At 50.4% G+C, this 15,168-nt stretch overlaps 1 protein-coding gene across 2 annotated transcripts; it reads left to right on the top strand.

The window, feature by feature from the left end:
• Positions 1-446: 446 nt before the first annotated feature.
• Positions 447-14,357, top strand: SGK2 (serum/glucocorticoid regulated kinase 2). 2 transcript variants are annotated; one of them, XM_074157709.1, is made up of 14 exons: positions 447-498; positions 5,670-5,739; positions 6,971-7,028; positions 7,847-7,896; positions 8,482-8,539; positions 8,831-8,914; positions 9,221-9,352; positions 10,070-10,182; positions 10,868-10,904; positions 11,506-11,592; positions 12,967-13,062; positions 13,337-13,492; positions 13,888-13,977; positions 14,202-14,357. In XM_074157709.1, the coding sequence occupies exons 1-14, from the start codon at positions 447-449 to the stop codon at positions 14,355-14,357; spliced, it is 1,239 nt and encodes a 412-aa protein (XP_074013810.1). The 2 variants fall into 2 exon arrangements, with proteins under 2 accessions (XP_074013810.1, XP_074013809.1); XM_074157708.1 differs by lacking the exon at positions 447-498 and adding an exon at positions 2,040-2,226.
• The last annotated feature ends 811 nt before the right edge of the window (positions 14,358-15,168 follow it).

The raw sequence follows: 15,168 nt of genomic DNA on the forward strand, positions 1-15,168 counted from the left end.
ACAAAATCATTTCCCAGGAGCAGAAATCTGTGAATTTAACAGTTGTAGGGTAAATTTCTTCTGTTGTACAGAATGCAAACAGCCAACCAGTACCACCCAGCTCTCTTCCAGTGCCCTCCATCTGCCAGTCCCAGAGCACTTTCCAGGGAAGTGCAAAGAGAGGGACACCGGAGGGGTTGCAGAGCACCCCGATGATCTCCACCAGACCGAGTGCCGGGTGGGTGCTGGCCAGACGAGGTTCAGGGAGCCAGCCTCGTGTCCTGGAGCTGTGCCCAGCTGGCGGGCAGCCAGCGCTGCACCTGAGGGCTTATTTCTCCTCTTACTCCTCTGCCCTTCACCTTTGCAGCTGGAGAAACATTGGGGCTCTGCGTGCTCTGCTTCCCGAGGACGCCCAGTGCCTGTGGCTGCCCCAGCTGTAAGGAGAGGGGACTATTTCGGCTGGCTTTATGTACGTGGCCTGGATGGAGCCCACCTCCACCGCCCTGGGGAAGACGAAGGGTAATGCTCCTGGCTGGTACGGTGTCACTAACTCCCCCGGGGACAGTGAGGGCATGGAGGAGGCTTCCCTGTGGAGGTCTCCTGCCAGCATTGGGTTGCAGAGCAACTGGCAGAGGAGAGAGCCCCATTGCACGCCTGCCAGGTGGCTCCAGTGGGGGTCACCCCTTCCAGCACGGGCTGCACCGGAGCCCAGCTCCTGGGGGACTCACGGGTGGCCCAGGAGGTGGCTGTGGACATGAGGGGCAGTAGTTTCCCATCACATGGCTGGCCCTGAGTTACAGCCAGCGTGCACAGCCCGTGTGTGCCAGCAACCCTTACAGACGGAGTGGGCAGGATGGGCAAAATCAACCCAGCCATTGCTTTGTCCATCAGTAACCATTATCACCACTGGCCATGCTCCAGAGTAGAGATTTTATGTATTCTAGCTGGTAAAAATTTTCCCTTCCAGGATCCTTCTGCTTTCTCTTCTTTGGATAGAAAATGGGTTTTAATTAAAGATGCCTTTCTGTGGAAAATAAAATCAAGTAGATTTTGTACATAATACCAAGGTTGTTATTGAAAGAAACAAAAGCAGAAGATATTGATTTGAAAATGTAAGTTAGCTGCTGAAACTATTCTGAAACTTGACCATTTCAATGCAAGTTGAAACAAAACCAGAGAAAATAAAAGCACAATAGGAGATACTTTTAAAAGCTGACAATGCTAATAGCTTGAGAATGTTGGCTGAGCAGAAAATTCAGGCTTTGACCTGAGAGAGAACAATATTTCAAGCAACACGCTGCTTTCGCCTCTCTCCTTACACGTGGCAATGAGCACATTGGATGTTTCAGATATTTTCCTCCTGGTAGGTGTAGTCTGGGATTAGGGACCTGTCCCACAGTAACCAGCCCCTCTGCTCCCCCAGGGAAGCTGGATTTTCTCCTGCTGCAGCCGCACACGGGAGATTTTATAGGAAACGACAGTGGAAGCAAAAAGAGAATGTTTTCTTTTTAATGAAGAGAGAGAGAAGACACCAGCCCTTCTCTAATGTCTCCTTTTGCTCAGAGCTTAGTCTCTGTTCTCTCAAATCACTGCATGCCTCTGACACCAGGTTTCCCCCTCCGCACGTGTTTATGTTTGCATTTAATGCTGCTGCAAAGCGCCGGTCTGTCTGCCCTGGGCTGCAGCCTTCCCAGGGCGGTGAAGAATGCTGGAAGAAGCAGCTTCTGCTGGGTTTGACCTGAACCAAATGACAGTTTTGACCTTCCTCCAAACCACAGGACAGTGGACAAATTTGCACCTTCTTACCAGGTGTAAAAAATTGTTCTGAGTACCTGAGATGCTGGCCAGGATGTAATTGGCTCCCACTCACCATCTGCACCCCTCCCTCCTCATCCAAAACCATCACCCCCACCTAATTTATCACTCCTTGGGTGGTGTCTCTTCATTCTTTTGCAGCTGATGAGCTTTTCCTGCTCTCTTTAAAGGGCTGCAGTGAGCCAGGAGCAGTGGCGTGATCACCCTGAGCAGGTGGGAGGGGGTTGTTTGTGTTCATGGGCTAAATGAACTGCTGCAGGAAAGAAACCCATTCCCCTCTGAGTTTTAGGAGAGAGCCTCGGGCTTCTGGTCTGGCAGGGTGGGCTGGTGTGAGGATGGGAAGTGTGAGGAACGAGGGGTGTCTGTGCTCGCTGGCTGTGAACTGCTTCCCCTGCTTCAGGACCCAGTCTCTGCTGGTAGATGTGCTCCCAGGTGTGTTTGATGCTTTGCTCTCTATTTTCATGGGACTGGTTTTTGCAAAATGCTGCAAGATTTAGCCACCTACTGGTTTGGCTTTTTTTTTTCCTAGCTCTGCATGTAGCTTTTCTCTAAAGTATGGAAGGTTGGTTGTCTGTGGGCTCTAGCTTGCTCAAGGCTGCTTGGCTGGGTTCCTGCTCTGGTTTGCAGTGTCCCTGGGGTGCACGGGAAAGGATCTTCAAGAGAAAATTGGACAAGCCAGGAGTTCTGCAAAGGACAGCTAAAAAAGCTTCCTCAAGTGAAGAAGTCCTTTAAAGTATTTCCTAACCTCTTCCTGGGCTTCCTGTAGTGTCTCAATAGGAGTGAAAGTGGAGCTCAGCACTGGCCTGGAGCTATCTCTTAGATCTGTAGCAGGGGAAAAGCTTGGGCAGCTTTTTTTCTTGCCAGTAAAAGTATGTGTTTGCAGGAATCCTCCTTCCCACCTCCCCCTGTGCTCCTTCTCGGAGCTGAAACTGGGGCATCTCCCCCTTATGCTGCGTGCAGCCCCTCTGCTGGGTGAGGGGCTGCCTCCACTGCCCCTCTCTCAACCTTGCTCCTCCAAACCCCGGGCTTCTTCCAAAGCATCTCCTGCTGTCCCGGTGACAGCCTGCCAGGCCTCCTGGCCTCTCCATGCTGGCAACCAGCCCTTCCCAGAGCGGGAGAGGATGAGGCACTTGCTCGGAGGGGTTTGCAATCTAGGTTAGGTAGGAAATGATGCCGAGAGCCGTGACATCAGGGAAGAGGGTGGGAGGCAGCTCGCAGATGACGAGTCTATGAGGTTGCCGCTCCGTGCAAGGTACGCGTTGCATTAGTAATGTGTTTGTAGCAAATAACGCTGGGCTAGCATGGGAATGTGGGTCACCGCTGGCAGAACTGGTGGAGGAAGAGGAAGCTGCTTGTGCTGTGCTGGGAAGAAAACGTATGTTACGGAGGGATGTGTGGTAGGGGGAGGTTTAGCGGCAGTAACGGCTCCAACTTGTAAGTAGCAGCTTTACGTTGTGTGAGCAGGTGCCTGCTGCCTGGGGGATGCCTCTGCTCTGGGCGTTGGGGTGAAAATGGTTTTTGATGAGGGGGCTGTGGGGTGCGGTGGTTTGTTGCTGGTGTGTAATAGTCACATCAGATCAGGAAACTCTTAGGTTTGCTTGCTGATGCTCTCTGTGGCCTTGGAGCATCCCTGCTGCCCCAGCAGGCATAAGGGGGGATGCAGCCGGGCATGTCTAACCAAGGATTCCAGCGTATTTTTGTGACCTACTTCTGATTCTGTTGTTCAGTGTGTGTGTGCGCTCAGGAAATCTTTGTGCTTTAGGGGGAGTAGGGTTTGTTAGTGATAAGGAAAAGTCTGTTTGGCTGCTCAGGAGATTTAAACTAGAAACTAACCTGGCTTTGAAGGTGGACTCAGACTGGAGAAGGCGGCTCTGCGCCTGAAGAGAAAGTGATAGGGGACGGGGATATACATATCCCAAAAATGTGTGTGGTATTTAAGCGCAGAAAGAGTCTTGCCTTAGAGCAAGTACATTGAATGAAATAGCTTTGTTGGAAAATGCTGCCCTTGGTCAGCAGAGACTTGTTGAGTGGCTTCACTTGCAGCAAAGAAGCAGTAGAGCTGAATGGAGCTGGTGGAGGGAAGCATGAAGGGGCTGCCAGGCTGTGGCCCTGGAAGCTTTGCCTGGCAGCGATGCTCCTGCCTCACTGCAGTTGTGGAGACCTTGCTAAAGCAGCCTTGTCCAAGCCCCTCAGAGCAAGCCAGGAATTTGTCCTGCCCCTGTACTGCCAGCAAGTACCCCAATCCGGACAGATGTGTTTCTGAGGCTTGCTCCCATGCTCCTCGAGATGCCCAAGCTGTGACATGCCCACCTGTGCCTGAAGGAAATCTCTTGTTTTCCCCTGAAAACAATCCCACCCTGTGTGGGATGAGAACAGTGTCTGTGGCAGCAAGCTGACCCTGGGGCCAAACCCAAGCTTGTTAGGGGTTCAGATTTGGAGGGCAGGTCCCTCTGCTGTGACGGTGATATTGGCTGGTCTGTTGAGCAGCCTGTGGGACAGACACAGCCCCTAGGCAGGCGTTGGATGACCTTCAATAGACCTTGGTGAGACGGGGAGAGCCAGACTGTCAGGGGAATGAGGACTATGCCCAGTGGGAGGAGATGGGGATTGATCCATCTGGGTCCTGCCCGCACACTGTCCCTAACTGGTGGGTGCCTGCTGGGACAAGTTCTCCTGCCTGCTGGAGGGAAAAGTACCAGACCAGGTCAGGGTCTCAGATGAGCCTGATGTTGTAAGCTCACTCACTGAATGGCTTGTGGGTTTTTCTTTAAATTCTTGCTTTCTCCTCCCTGTCCATTCAGAGACTTTAAACCCACAGCCTGGTTTTCGGCTCCTCATCAAATCTGTCCGTGGGTCCCAGAGCTGCTGGTGGTTCAGTGGCTCTATGGAGTGTACAGGTCCCTCCATCTGGCAGATCCTGCGGGAAGGGCTCTGTAAATGGGCTTGTGTTTACCTCAAAATTTGTCCTACAAACCCCTTGCATTGGGAGATGGGCTTTGGCAGCTAGTGCTGCCAAGTGCTTGGTCTGTAGAAGAGCTATTCCAGGACGAAAACTTGCTTGTGTCTACAACGGCATCTTTTTGGTGTGTGCATAGGTTTCTGTGAATGTTTTGATTCATTCTCTTCCAGTTGCAAAACTAGGGCTGAGCCAGGGAGTAAAACCAAGTCTTGGAATATTTTTGTTATCTGCTCCAAAGCAAAACAAGGAGCTCCTCCATACAGGTTGCGCTTCTCAGGCTCTTCTCTTGCTCGCCCTGTGCTGGGAGCAGCAGGCTCAGGGGAGAGCTGATGATGATGATGGGTGGTGGCAACTGCCTGCACGGCTGAGCAGCAGGGATGCTCCTCGGTGGGAATCCCAGCTTCTGGCACTGGCTGCATGTCCTTGGGCAAGTCACTTACTTGCTGCGACGTGTGTGTGCTGGCTCACCTCCTGCAGGGCCCTGAAAGGTTTCATTCATGTCCCTAATTACTGGCAGAGTCCTGAATGAAAGGGGCAGGGGATGTGCCAAGTGCATGACGTATCCCAGTACAACATCGTCCTTGTGAGCACTCTCCTCTCGTCCCTCCTGGGGACCCAGGGGTGGCTCAGGGAGGCTTGGTGGTGATGCTTTAGCCTGAGTCCCCTCTGCCATGGGAGGGGGTGTCTGTTTTGTGGGACTTCTCCCTGTCCTGTGAGCTATTGAGGGCTGCTGGCAGGGCTGGGAGGGGAGCTGTCCTGGTTCCTATAATTTCCTGGTTATTTTGGTATATGGGTGGAAGGGGGAGGAGGGCAGCTGTGGAGAGAAGAGCAAGGTCAGTGAAGAACAAATGTGCCTCTGTGTGCTTGTGATCACGCCGCCAGCTAATCGGCATTGGTGCTCCAACTTTCCTCGCAGAACTCATCAGGCACGGCCGTGAGAGGATAGGACAAACCATCAAGGCCTCTGGCTCCCGACTCTGCTCGTAGTGAGTACGAAAGGCTCCTCGTGGGATGAGAGCCCTTTAAAAGCTCAGTCTGATAACCCCCGGGCTGGCTCGGTGGTGAATGGAGCTGGCTGGCACCAGCCAGATGTGGGCAGTCCCTGGGGACAGCTGCCAGCATCCGCTGCCGCCCAGCATCTTCTGCCATGGTCAGCTCGGCTGGGGAGCAGGGGGGCTCTGGGATGGCCGTGGGTCTCTGCCTGGTGGCGTGTGGGGACGGAGAGGGGGAGCACCCGCAGGTGAGGTCTGGGGGAGGCTGTTGGGATCTTCAGGCGCCCTTTTTGGAAGGGCAGGGCAGAGGGTGGCTGAGCAGGACAGGAGCCTTCAGAGCCTCCCTGCGGTGTATGAGAGCTTGGTGGGGCTGAGGGGGGATGGTCAGAGTGCTCTGGAGAAGGGGAGAAGGGGACAGAGCTCTTTTTTCTTCTGTTAGCTATTTAATCCCAGCTTTTGCAAGGAGTGTGGAGGGAACCCTTAAAACCAGGGGGAGGAACCCCTGGGGTGGCAGGACCTGTCCCTCCCCAGTGATGTTCAAGCAGGATGGGTCTGAACCAACAAGTGTTCAAGCCCAACTTCTCCAGCCCCAGCTGCACTGGGTAGATGAGAGCCCTGTGCTTTAATGCCACTGCTCACTGAGCCTTCCCTAGCTGCCACGGCCAGCCCCTCTTCCCTGCAAGTGTCAAAAGCCCCAACCTGCCTTGGTCTGCCCTGGGGAAGTAACCTCTAAGTGCTGCCAGCCTGGATGGCACGTGTGCTGGGACCCAGCTGGACCTTCCTGGCTGCCCTGTGGGGACACTTGTTGGCTTGCAGGGCTGGGGGCAGCAGCATCCCTGTGTGGTGGGGTGGGGGCTGTATCTGGCCATGGCCAGGAGGGCTGCAACCTCGTCTGGCCCTGATGCTGTGTGGCTGCTGGGGCTGTGCTGATCTTCACATGTCAGCACCTTAACCAGTTGCTGCCATTGCGAATCAAGGGCTACTTGTAGCATTAAATATGCTTGTGCACCCAGGAACCTTTCCCTGCCATCTCCATCAGTGTGCCCCCGCCCCTCCTTGGGAGCAGCAGAGCTACCAATGGGTAGCTGGAGAACTCAGCTGAGGTCTCCTGTGATGGAGGGGAGCATGTCCTGGGGTCTGCGCTCGTCCCTGGCAGGTTAATGGTGTGAAGATCTTTCTCTCTTGGATTTTGTTTCCAACACTGGCTTGCTCTTCTTTTCCCAAGTGCTGAACGAGTTGCTTTTTTAATGGATCGTTCCCGGAGCCCAGACAAAAGCAGCCAGGTGAGATCATGGCTCTGAGCCAGCAAGTCCTCACCATTGGGATGAAGAGAGGGGTGGGTGCCTGTAAGAGAAAGACAAGGAGGAGAGCCTGCATTAGCTTGATAGGAGTCTTACTGCTGCCTTGTCCCTGTGGGTGAGCGGATAGACCCTATATAGCCTTTTGGACAAGGCACAATGCTCCCAGAGTCTGGGGAGGGGATGATTCTGGGCAGGAACAGGAGGAAGAATGTATATATATGGATGTATACATAGGGAGACTGCAGCTCTGTGGTGCTGGGTGTGCATATGGCTGCATCCAAGGCTTCAGACTTGGCAGTTTTTGGGCTTAATGGGAGTGGGCAGGGGGCTGCAGGGTCTGGAGATAAGCTGATGTCCTGTTGCAGGAGTGCTCCTCTCTCTGAGCTGTGCACAGGGCTTCTTGTTGAGTTCAGGCTGGGGGGAGCGCCTTGTTGTCTTGGTGCTGCGGTGAGCAACGGAGCCACACTGCCTTTTTTCTGTGGCAGCATAGCAGGTATTGAAAGCTTGAGTCAGGAGCCAAGCAGTTGCTTAGCACTCTTTTTCTTTGTGCAAGTATTGGATGAGGATTTCAGCACAGACTCTAGCTCAGTACAGCCTCCAGCTTGGGTACGACATTGCTTTAGTGAATAGCTGTGTTCTCCCTTTCCCCATCACTTAAAAGCTTGCCAAAGCATCCACTCTCTCTTTTGCTGATGGGTGTTTATCATCAGTGGCTCTGTGCGAGTGATGCTGCACTGAGGAAGGGAAAGCACAACCTGCAGCGAGGCCCTTGTGACTAATGTTATTGTTATCCTCCCTAGCTTCCAACACCAAGTGACAACATCAACCTTGGACCTTCTGCTAATCCAAAGTAAGCTCCCTGCAAAAGCCAGGTAGGATGTGAGCCAGAGCTTTCAGTGAGAGATCTGGCAGAGGAATGCAGTTGCTCCCTGTGTCTCACATGGGTGGTGTCTGCAAAAGTCCTAACAACTAAATTCTTTGGCCTTTAATACCATGAATATCATCAATGCATTGTTATGGCTGGTCCCTGTTATAATCATTCTCTCCTGATCATGTCTGCAGTCTCTTGTCCCAGCTCTCTTGAGAGGCAGTGAAGGAAGATCTTCCTCATCATTGCTGGCTCCCTGACTACCTTTCTCTCTAGAAATAGGGATAAACTGAGTTCCCTGTAAAGGTCCCAGGAGGGGCTTTCACCCGCCACTGTGTTCAGCGGGTGGGTTGCTATGGGACTGCTCATCCTCTGCTGGGTGCACTGACATACACAGTGCTAATCCCTCACTCGCTGACAGCTGGGAGCGAGGGTCACCCGTCCGGTGCCCTTTAATCCCTTTCACAAACACTCGTGCTTCCAAGAAGGACCACTGCTTTGACGGTAATGTTGCTGTTGCATGTTTCTCTCCCAGAAACATTAACTTGCTTCATTCTTGCCCAACAGTGCCAAGCCAACAGACTTTGACTTCCTGAAGGTTATTGGCAAAGGAAGCTTTGGAAAAGTAAGTGGATTTGTACAGGTGGGCTGTAGCTCTTTAGAAGCAGCTTGGAAAGACTTCCTTGCTGAAGGATTTTCTAGCTATGTCCTTTGCTTGCAAATCTCCTGAGGAGTTTGGCCTGAGTAGGACTGAGACCAGATGAGACTTGAGATAGAGTTTTCGTAGTCCATTCTTAATTTGAGCTGTCCTGCAACCTCTAAGGAAAGAAGTGTGAGGTGTTTTGTGCTCAGGGTGGTGACGGTAAGGAGCAGAAGGTGAGAGACTCAAACCTGTGACTGGGACTTTCTGTTGCAGGTTCTCCTGGCCAAACGCAAGTGCGATGGAACTTTTTATGCTGTGAAAGTCTTGCATAAGAAAACCATCCTAAAGAAAAAGGAGGTATGTCTGCTCTCCTTGGCCACTTCTGCAAATGGTGGTCAGTGTATGACCAAACCTGGTAATGCAGTCGAGGTATCCTGTGGCTGGCATTCACGTAGGCAGCTCATGTGTTAGATTTTTCTGTGCCACAGGAACACAGAGAAGAACGGAGATGAATCAGGTCTGACAGGAGGTGGTGGGTTCTCTTTCTGGGGCTGGAGATGACCTTCTGGGGCTTCCACCTCTTTCCAAAACAGCAGTGAGCCCTATGGCAGACTGGACAGGACCCTTGCCTGAAACTCTAACATCTTGCTTGCTTTTTGATAGCAAAACCACATCATGGCAGAGCGCAACGTGCTCCTGAAAAATGTCAAGCACCCCTTCCTTGTGGGACTCCATTACTCCTTCCAGACCTCGGAGAAGCTTTACTTTGTGCTTGACTATGTAAATGGAGGAGAGGTGAGTGTGCTTACAGGCTTTATTTTAATCCTCTAATTGGTCCTTCCCAAATATGTTGCTTTATTGTGTAAAACCGTTTCGTGTCAGAAGACAATGATGCAGAAGTAGGATGTTGCTTTGACTGCTGGGAAGGACCATTCAGGAGTAGGTGGCATCTTCACTCAATTTACAGGAGAGAGAACATCTTGCTGGCTACGACCTAAGGAAGATGATTCCCAGGGCAAGGATGCTAAGCATGCATTAGGGGCCTTTTAAAATCCTATGGAGAATATGGGAAATATTGATGTTGGTGAGCTTTAGGCAAAACCCACTTGTGGGCCAGCTCTGGATCCTGGTCTAGTGCCTGGATGATGCCATTGCAGTACGCTAAATTTCTTTTTCTGTCCTGTAGAAGTTTACCTTTTTCCAGTTGTCTCTTTCTGTGCTCTCTGAAACTGGCTGGGAGACACTGTTAACATGGATATCTTGCCCAAATAGAATTCATATTGGGGACCTTAGAGGGTTCATCTCTCTGCATGTACCACTTCTCGTGGCTGGATGGTAATATAAGAGGACAAATGAAGCAATTTCTAGAAAGGCGTTTGGACTTATTTGGTGCTGTTCATGTGCTATTTGCTGCACGTCAGTTTTCACTTGAGCAGCTGGCTTTCAGGCTTGTTCTTGATGTCCTTCACTTCTTCTCTAAAAAAACTGATCACCCTTATGATCTGCTTGTAGCTCTTCTTCCACTTGCAAAGGGAGCGCTGTTTCCGTGAGCCCCGGGCCCGATTCTATGCTGCAGAAGTCGCTAGTGCAATTGGGTACCTGCATTCTTTAAACATCATTTACAGGTAAGGCACATTTCCTTTCTGGGGACAGCAGGGGCACCAAGTCTGCCCAGCCAGGCTGTGTGTGGTGCTGAGGAGGAAAAGAGCTTCACTGGGGACCTGTAAAATGCAGGACTGGAGTAGCTGAAGAATCTCCTACCCAAAATAAGACAGTGCACTGCTGGCATGTATCCTGCAAGAGGGGTGCTCTCTCCATGGGACCTGATGGGCAATAAATACTCCCAACCTGACAATGGGAAGGAGAAAAAAAAAAGGGTTAAGCGTAAAGATCTAAAATAAACCTAGCTCAATAAGTAGGAAACTGTCTCTCAGTAGCAATTTATGCTTAGATAACCTGCATTTTCCTGCATTAACACTTCATGGAATCACAGAATAGTTTGGGGTGGAAGGGACTTTTAAAGGCCATCTAGTCCAACCCCTCTGCCATGAGCAGGGGCATCTTTGGCTCAATCAGAGCCAAAGTCCAACCCCCAGAGCCCTGTCCAACCTGACCTGGAATGACAGAAGTCTTTCTGCATTTGCATATGTTGATACCCAACGGTGATGGGAATATGCACTTTGGGAAAGTCTCAGTGAACTGGATTGGGAAGTTTTTTTGTCAGCTCCTGTTCTTACCTGATGCTGTTTCAGATCCGGCTCTTCTAAATATCTGGCCAAATCTGCTCAAACAGCACTCTTTGTCTTGCAGGGACTTAAAACCTGAGAACATCCTCCTGGATTGCCAGGTATATTCACAGCTTGTACTGCTTTCCTTCTGGCTTTAAAAGCATCAGGACCATAAAGAGAGGGCTATGGTTCTGCCAGCTGGGCTATAGCTTACTTCATTGCCTGGGTTCTGTATGTACGCACCACTGCATTTCTGTGCAGATCCTGCAAGAGAGAGTGAGCCTGCCCTCAGCAGAGCTGCACCCTTGGGAGACCTCTCAGCTCCCTCCCAAGAGTTGGGACCTGGCTTATGGACAGGGATCAGGGGCGTTAAGAGCAAGTCACTGCTGCTATTCTGGTGGGTGACCACCTTATAAAATCATACACTGGCTCTGGGATAAACCAGTGGCAAAGCACAGCAGTGCTGGATCCCTTCAACGCTATGCAGTTGTAGACAAACTTTAAAAAAAAAAAATTATGAAAAAACTAGATCTAGATTCTACTTTCTCTATAGGCTCCTGTACTTATACTATAGGATGTCCAGAAGGTGAGGGAGGGGAAGCAGGTGAGCAGTGGGGAACTAAAACATACATGAGACGCAATGTGAAGGCCAATGCTTGGAAATCCTGTCTCCTTTCTAGAAAGAGTGGGCAAAGCTGAAACTTCTCTCCCTTCTTCTAGGGACACATAGTATTGACAGACTTTGGACTCTGCAAGGAAGGAATGGAGCAAGAGGAGACAACCTCTACCTTTTGTGGCACTCCCGAGGTACAGCATGTGCGGGGGTTTCGCTATGACCTGGGGGCAGAAAGCCTCCAGAGGCCCGCTGCTGTGGGTCTCAGACTTGCATGGGTGCTCAGCATCTCAAAACACAGGCTCTGTGAATTAGACCATCTTGGGCTCTTTGAGGTCATCGGCTTGGACAACTAACTAGCTGGAGTTTGGATAAGTCCTACTCAGCAGAGGCAGTTTTACCTGCAACAGCTGATTAGTACTTCAAACTCGCTGTGTTGACAGGGGCAGGGAACCCTGCACTGTGAAATGGCCAGCTTTGTGAAACTGGAGCTGCTCCAGGTGGCTGTGGAGACAACCTTGACCCTGGGAACCCATGAGCAAGCCTGTGAGCAAGCTGTTTACCTGCTCTGACACCCTGGAGCCTGCTGGTACTGACACACAGGACCTTGCTATGCCCTTCTGCATGTCCTTGGTGTGCAGGAGCTGCAAAACACCCTGTGAAACACCAAAAGAGAGGACCAGGCTCTACTCAGGAATGTGAACACCGCTCACAGGGGAGGAAATGCCTTTTTCTCCAATGCACCTCAAATAGGTTTTAGAAAAACCTATCTCAAATTTGGCTTCTTGAGGGCTTTTTTCCTGCTTTTTCCTGAGATGAGGAGTTTTGGTAGCACTGTGGCCCAGGTAATAGACCTGGTCCTGCTGCCCTTCCTCAGGTAGCTTGAAGAAGGGTCTGTAAACGGGATACTTTTCAGTATTTCAGCTCAGTAGAAGCAGGCAGAATTTCCTGGTGGTGGCCCTCAGCTTGTAATGGAGACTCAGTTGTGCAATAGTACAGCACGAACCAAGCAGAAATGTTTGAGCTTTGTTTTGTAGTTGGTTTTTTTTTTTTGGTGTGTTGTTTTTTTTCCTGCCCTAGACAGGGAGCCTGATAGTATGCAGAGATAATCCTCTGCGAGACCAGCCTTGATGTACTGCTTGTTCTGCGGGCTGCTTGAGTTCTTGCCCGTTGCTTCTTGGTGGTGGTTATTGGTAGTTTTGCTGCCTTGGGTGGACTTACTGGGACTGAAAAATGCAGATTTCTCAAAATCACAGGAGGCTCTTGGAGGTGTAATATGTCAGTGCAGGACAGGTTTGCTGGCTGAGTTGTGGTGGATTGCAAATCCTTGTACAAGTCCTCTATAGGAAGAGAACCTTTTGTAGCCCAGAAGAAAACACTTTGGGGGTTTGGGTGGGTATCTTTCAAACCCACTGCTCTGAAGCAAGCGGAGAGTCTAGTAGGAACTGCGTTTCTGTTCTTCCTAATGCATTTGCTTGGCTTGAACTGCAGCCAGGTTTGGGTACTTACAAGGGCAAAGGCTTTGCCCTTATAATTTGACCCAAATATTTGCTTCTGACTCTTCACAGTACTTGGCTCCTGAGGTGCTAAAGAAGCAGCCGTATGACAGGACAGTAGACTGGTGGTGCCTGGGAGCTGTCCTCTATGAGATGCTGTTTGGACTGGTAAGTTTGGAAGCTGTCTGTCTTTAATTTACACAGTGGGGAATTGATTTTCAAAAGTTGTGGTGTGAGGTTGGTCTGGTGTTCACACGGCACCTGATGCAGACAACTGAATCCTGAATTCGATGACCTGGTTCAACAATGCCATTGCCTTTTTGAACAGAGATATGGTAGGTCTCCTTCACTACTCACTACAGGACTCATTTTGACCTGTGATGTGTGGTTCCCTTTGGTAGCTCATGTTTTACCAGGCTGCTTCTCCTCTCTTTCAAATTAGCCTCCTTTTTACAGCCGGGATGTGTCTCAGATGTATGACAACATTCTTCACAAGCCACTCCAAATCCAAGGAAGCAAGACTGTAGCGGCTTGTGACATTCTCCAGGGACTTCTCCACAAGGACCAGAAGAGGAGGCTGGGTGCCAAGACAGACTTCGTAGGTGGCCTCCATTACGATCAGGAGGGAGGATGGATAGGACACCTTTCTACTCTGAGCCTTTCTTTCATGATAACAGCACTGCCTTGGAAAATGCTTTCCATGCAGTTTGATGTCTCTGCTATCCTCTAAAAGGGGCCTATGGGGTTGACTTGGATTTCCAAAGGGAAAGGGGTGGTGGCAAGCTAGGACACCAATGAGATAGTGTCATCTCCCTTCAAGGGATTACTGGACCATGACACTCCTGTATTAAGGATTTTCCACATAACCCCTACATGGATACGTGGTAGCTCCAAGCCTTGCTTCAACCACTTAATGCTATGAAACCATCTGGCAGGTGGTGGAAAAGGAGGGTTGGCAGAAGAGTGACTCTTTCCCTATCACTTTCTGTGCAGCTTGAGATAAAGAACCATGTATTCTTCAGCCCAATAAACTGGGATGACTTGTACCACAAGAGGATTACTCCTCCGTTTAACCCCAATGTGGTAAGTGGGTATTTCTGCTGTTGTCTGTTATATAGTGGTACAAAAGGAATCCTCTCCAGGTGTCCTATGGTGACACTGAGGGATGCTGAAGTGCAGGTTAGAAACTGCAAATGCAGTGGTGGTGACCCTTTTGGAAGAGCAGCTGAGTTTATACTGTCTGAACACAAGCGGCTGGTTGGGGTCTGCTCACTGGAAATGACGATGATCTCTGTTCCTTGGCTTAGGCTGGTCCAGCTGATCTGCGACACTTTGACCCGGAGTTCACCCAAGAAGCCATCTCCACCTCCATCACCCACACGCCTGACCTAGCAGCCAGCAGCTCCAGTGCCTCAGATGCATTTTTAGGATTTTCTTATGCACCAACTGAAGAGGACATCTAGGTTTTATAAAGGCTTTGAGAAGCTAGTTTTTAACTGAATGTGGTTTTATGTTTGGGTGTGTGGTTTGTTTTTTTTTTTTTCCCTTTTTTGAAAGGATTGGTACTGTCTTTTGCTCATGGTTTAAGGATATTGGGACTAATACACTAACTGGTGGGGATGGAACAGAGCTCTTAACTTTTGCTGTTTGAATTTCCCTCTGAATGACTGTTCCCCTGGCAGGGAAAGTGGGACGCTATTATTATTATTATTATTATTATTATTATTTTTCCCCCTGAGTGTTTTGTGCTACTGGGCAGAATTGTATTCACTCTGTGGTTGTATTTATGGTTGAGGCATGTACCATCATTCACATCAACAGCCATGTCCCTTTAACTGGCCACTTCTTTTTCTTTTGGCGGAGCAGCTCTGCCAAGCTATGTCCCTCCAGCAGAGAGGGAAACTCTTTGCACTACCAGAAGCAGTGGCTTCTTCCCTTTAGGCAGACTGTGCCACTTAAGGTGCTCATCCCAGACTGAGTTGGGCTCAGAAACTGTTCATCAGTTACTGTTCAGGTCTGTAAATCCTGAGCTGCCCTGTGGCCTTTTGTGGCAGCCAGTTTCTCACCAAGGTGGGTGGATCATCCCTTTTGTCCAGGCAACAAGGAGGCTGTTATGGAGGTTATGAAGAAGCCACTGTGTGTGTGGAGGGGAAATCCCAGACAAACTGGGTTGGGAAGAGGCTGCTTGGCAAAATAAAAATAACCTTATGGCCAACCCCTGCTTGGGGCGGGGGATCCTTTCACAGCATGTGAAGACACACTGACACTAGTGAA

The sequence above is a fragment of the Numenius arquata genome, chromosome 12 (genome assembly GCF_964106895.1).
Source record: "Numenius arquata chromosome 12, bNumArq3.hap1.1, whole genome shotgun sequence".
NCBI lineage: Eukaryota > Metazoa > Chordata > Aves > Charadriiformes > Scolopacidae > Numenius > Numenius arquata.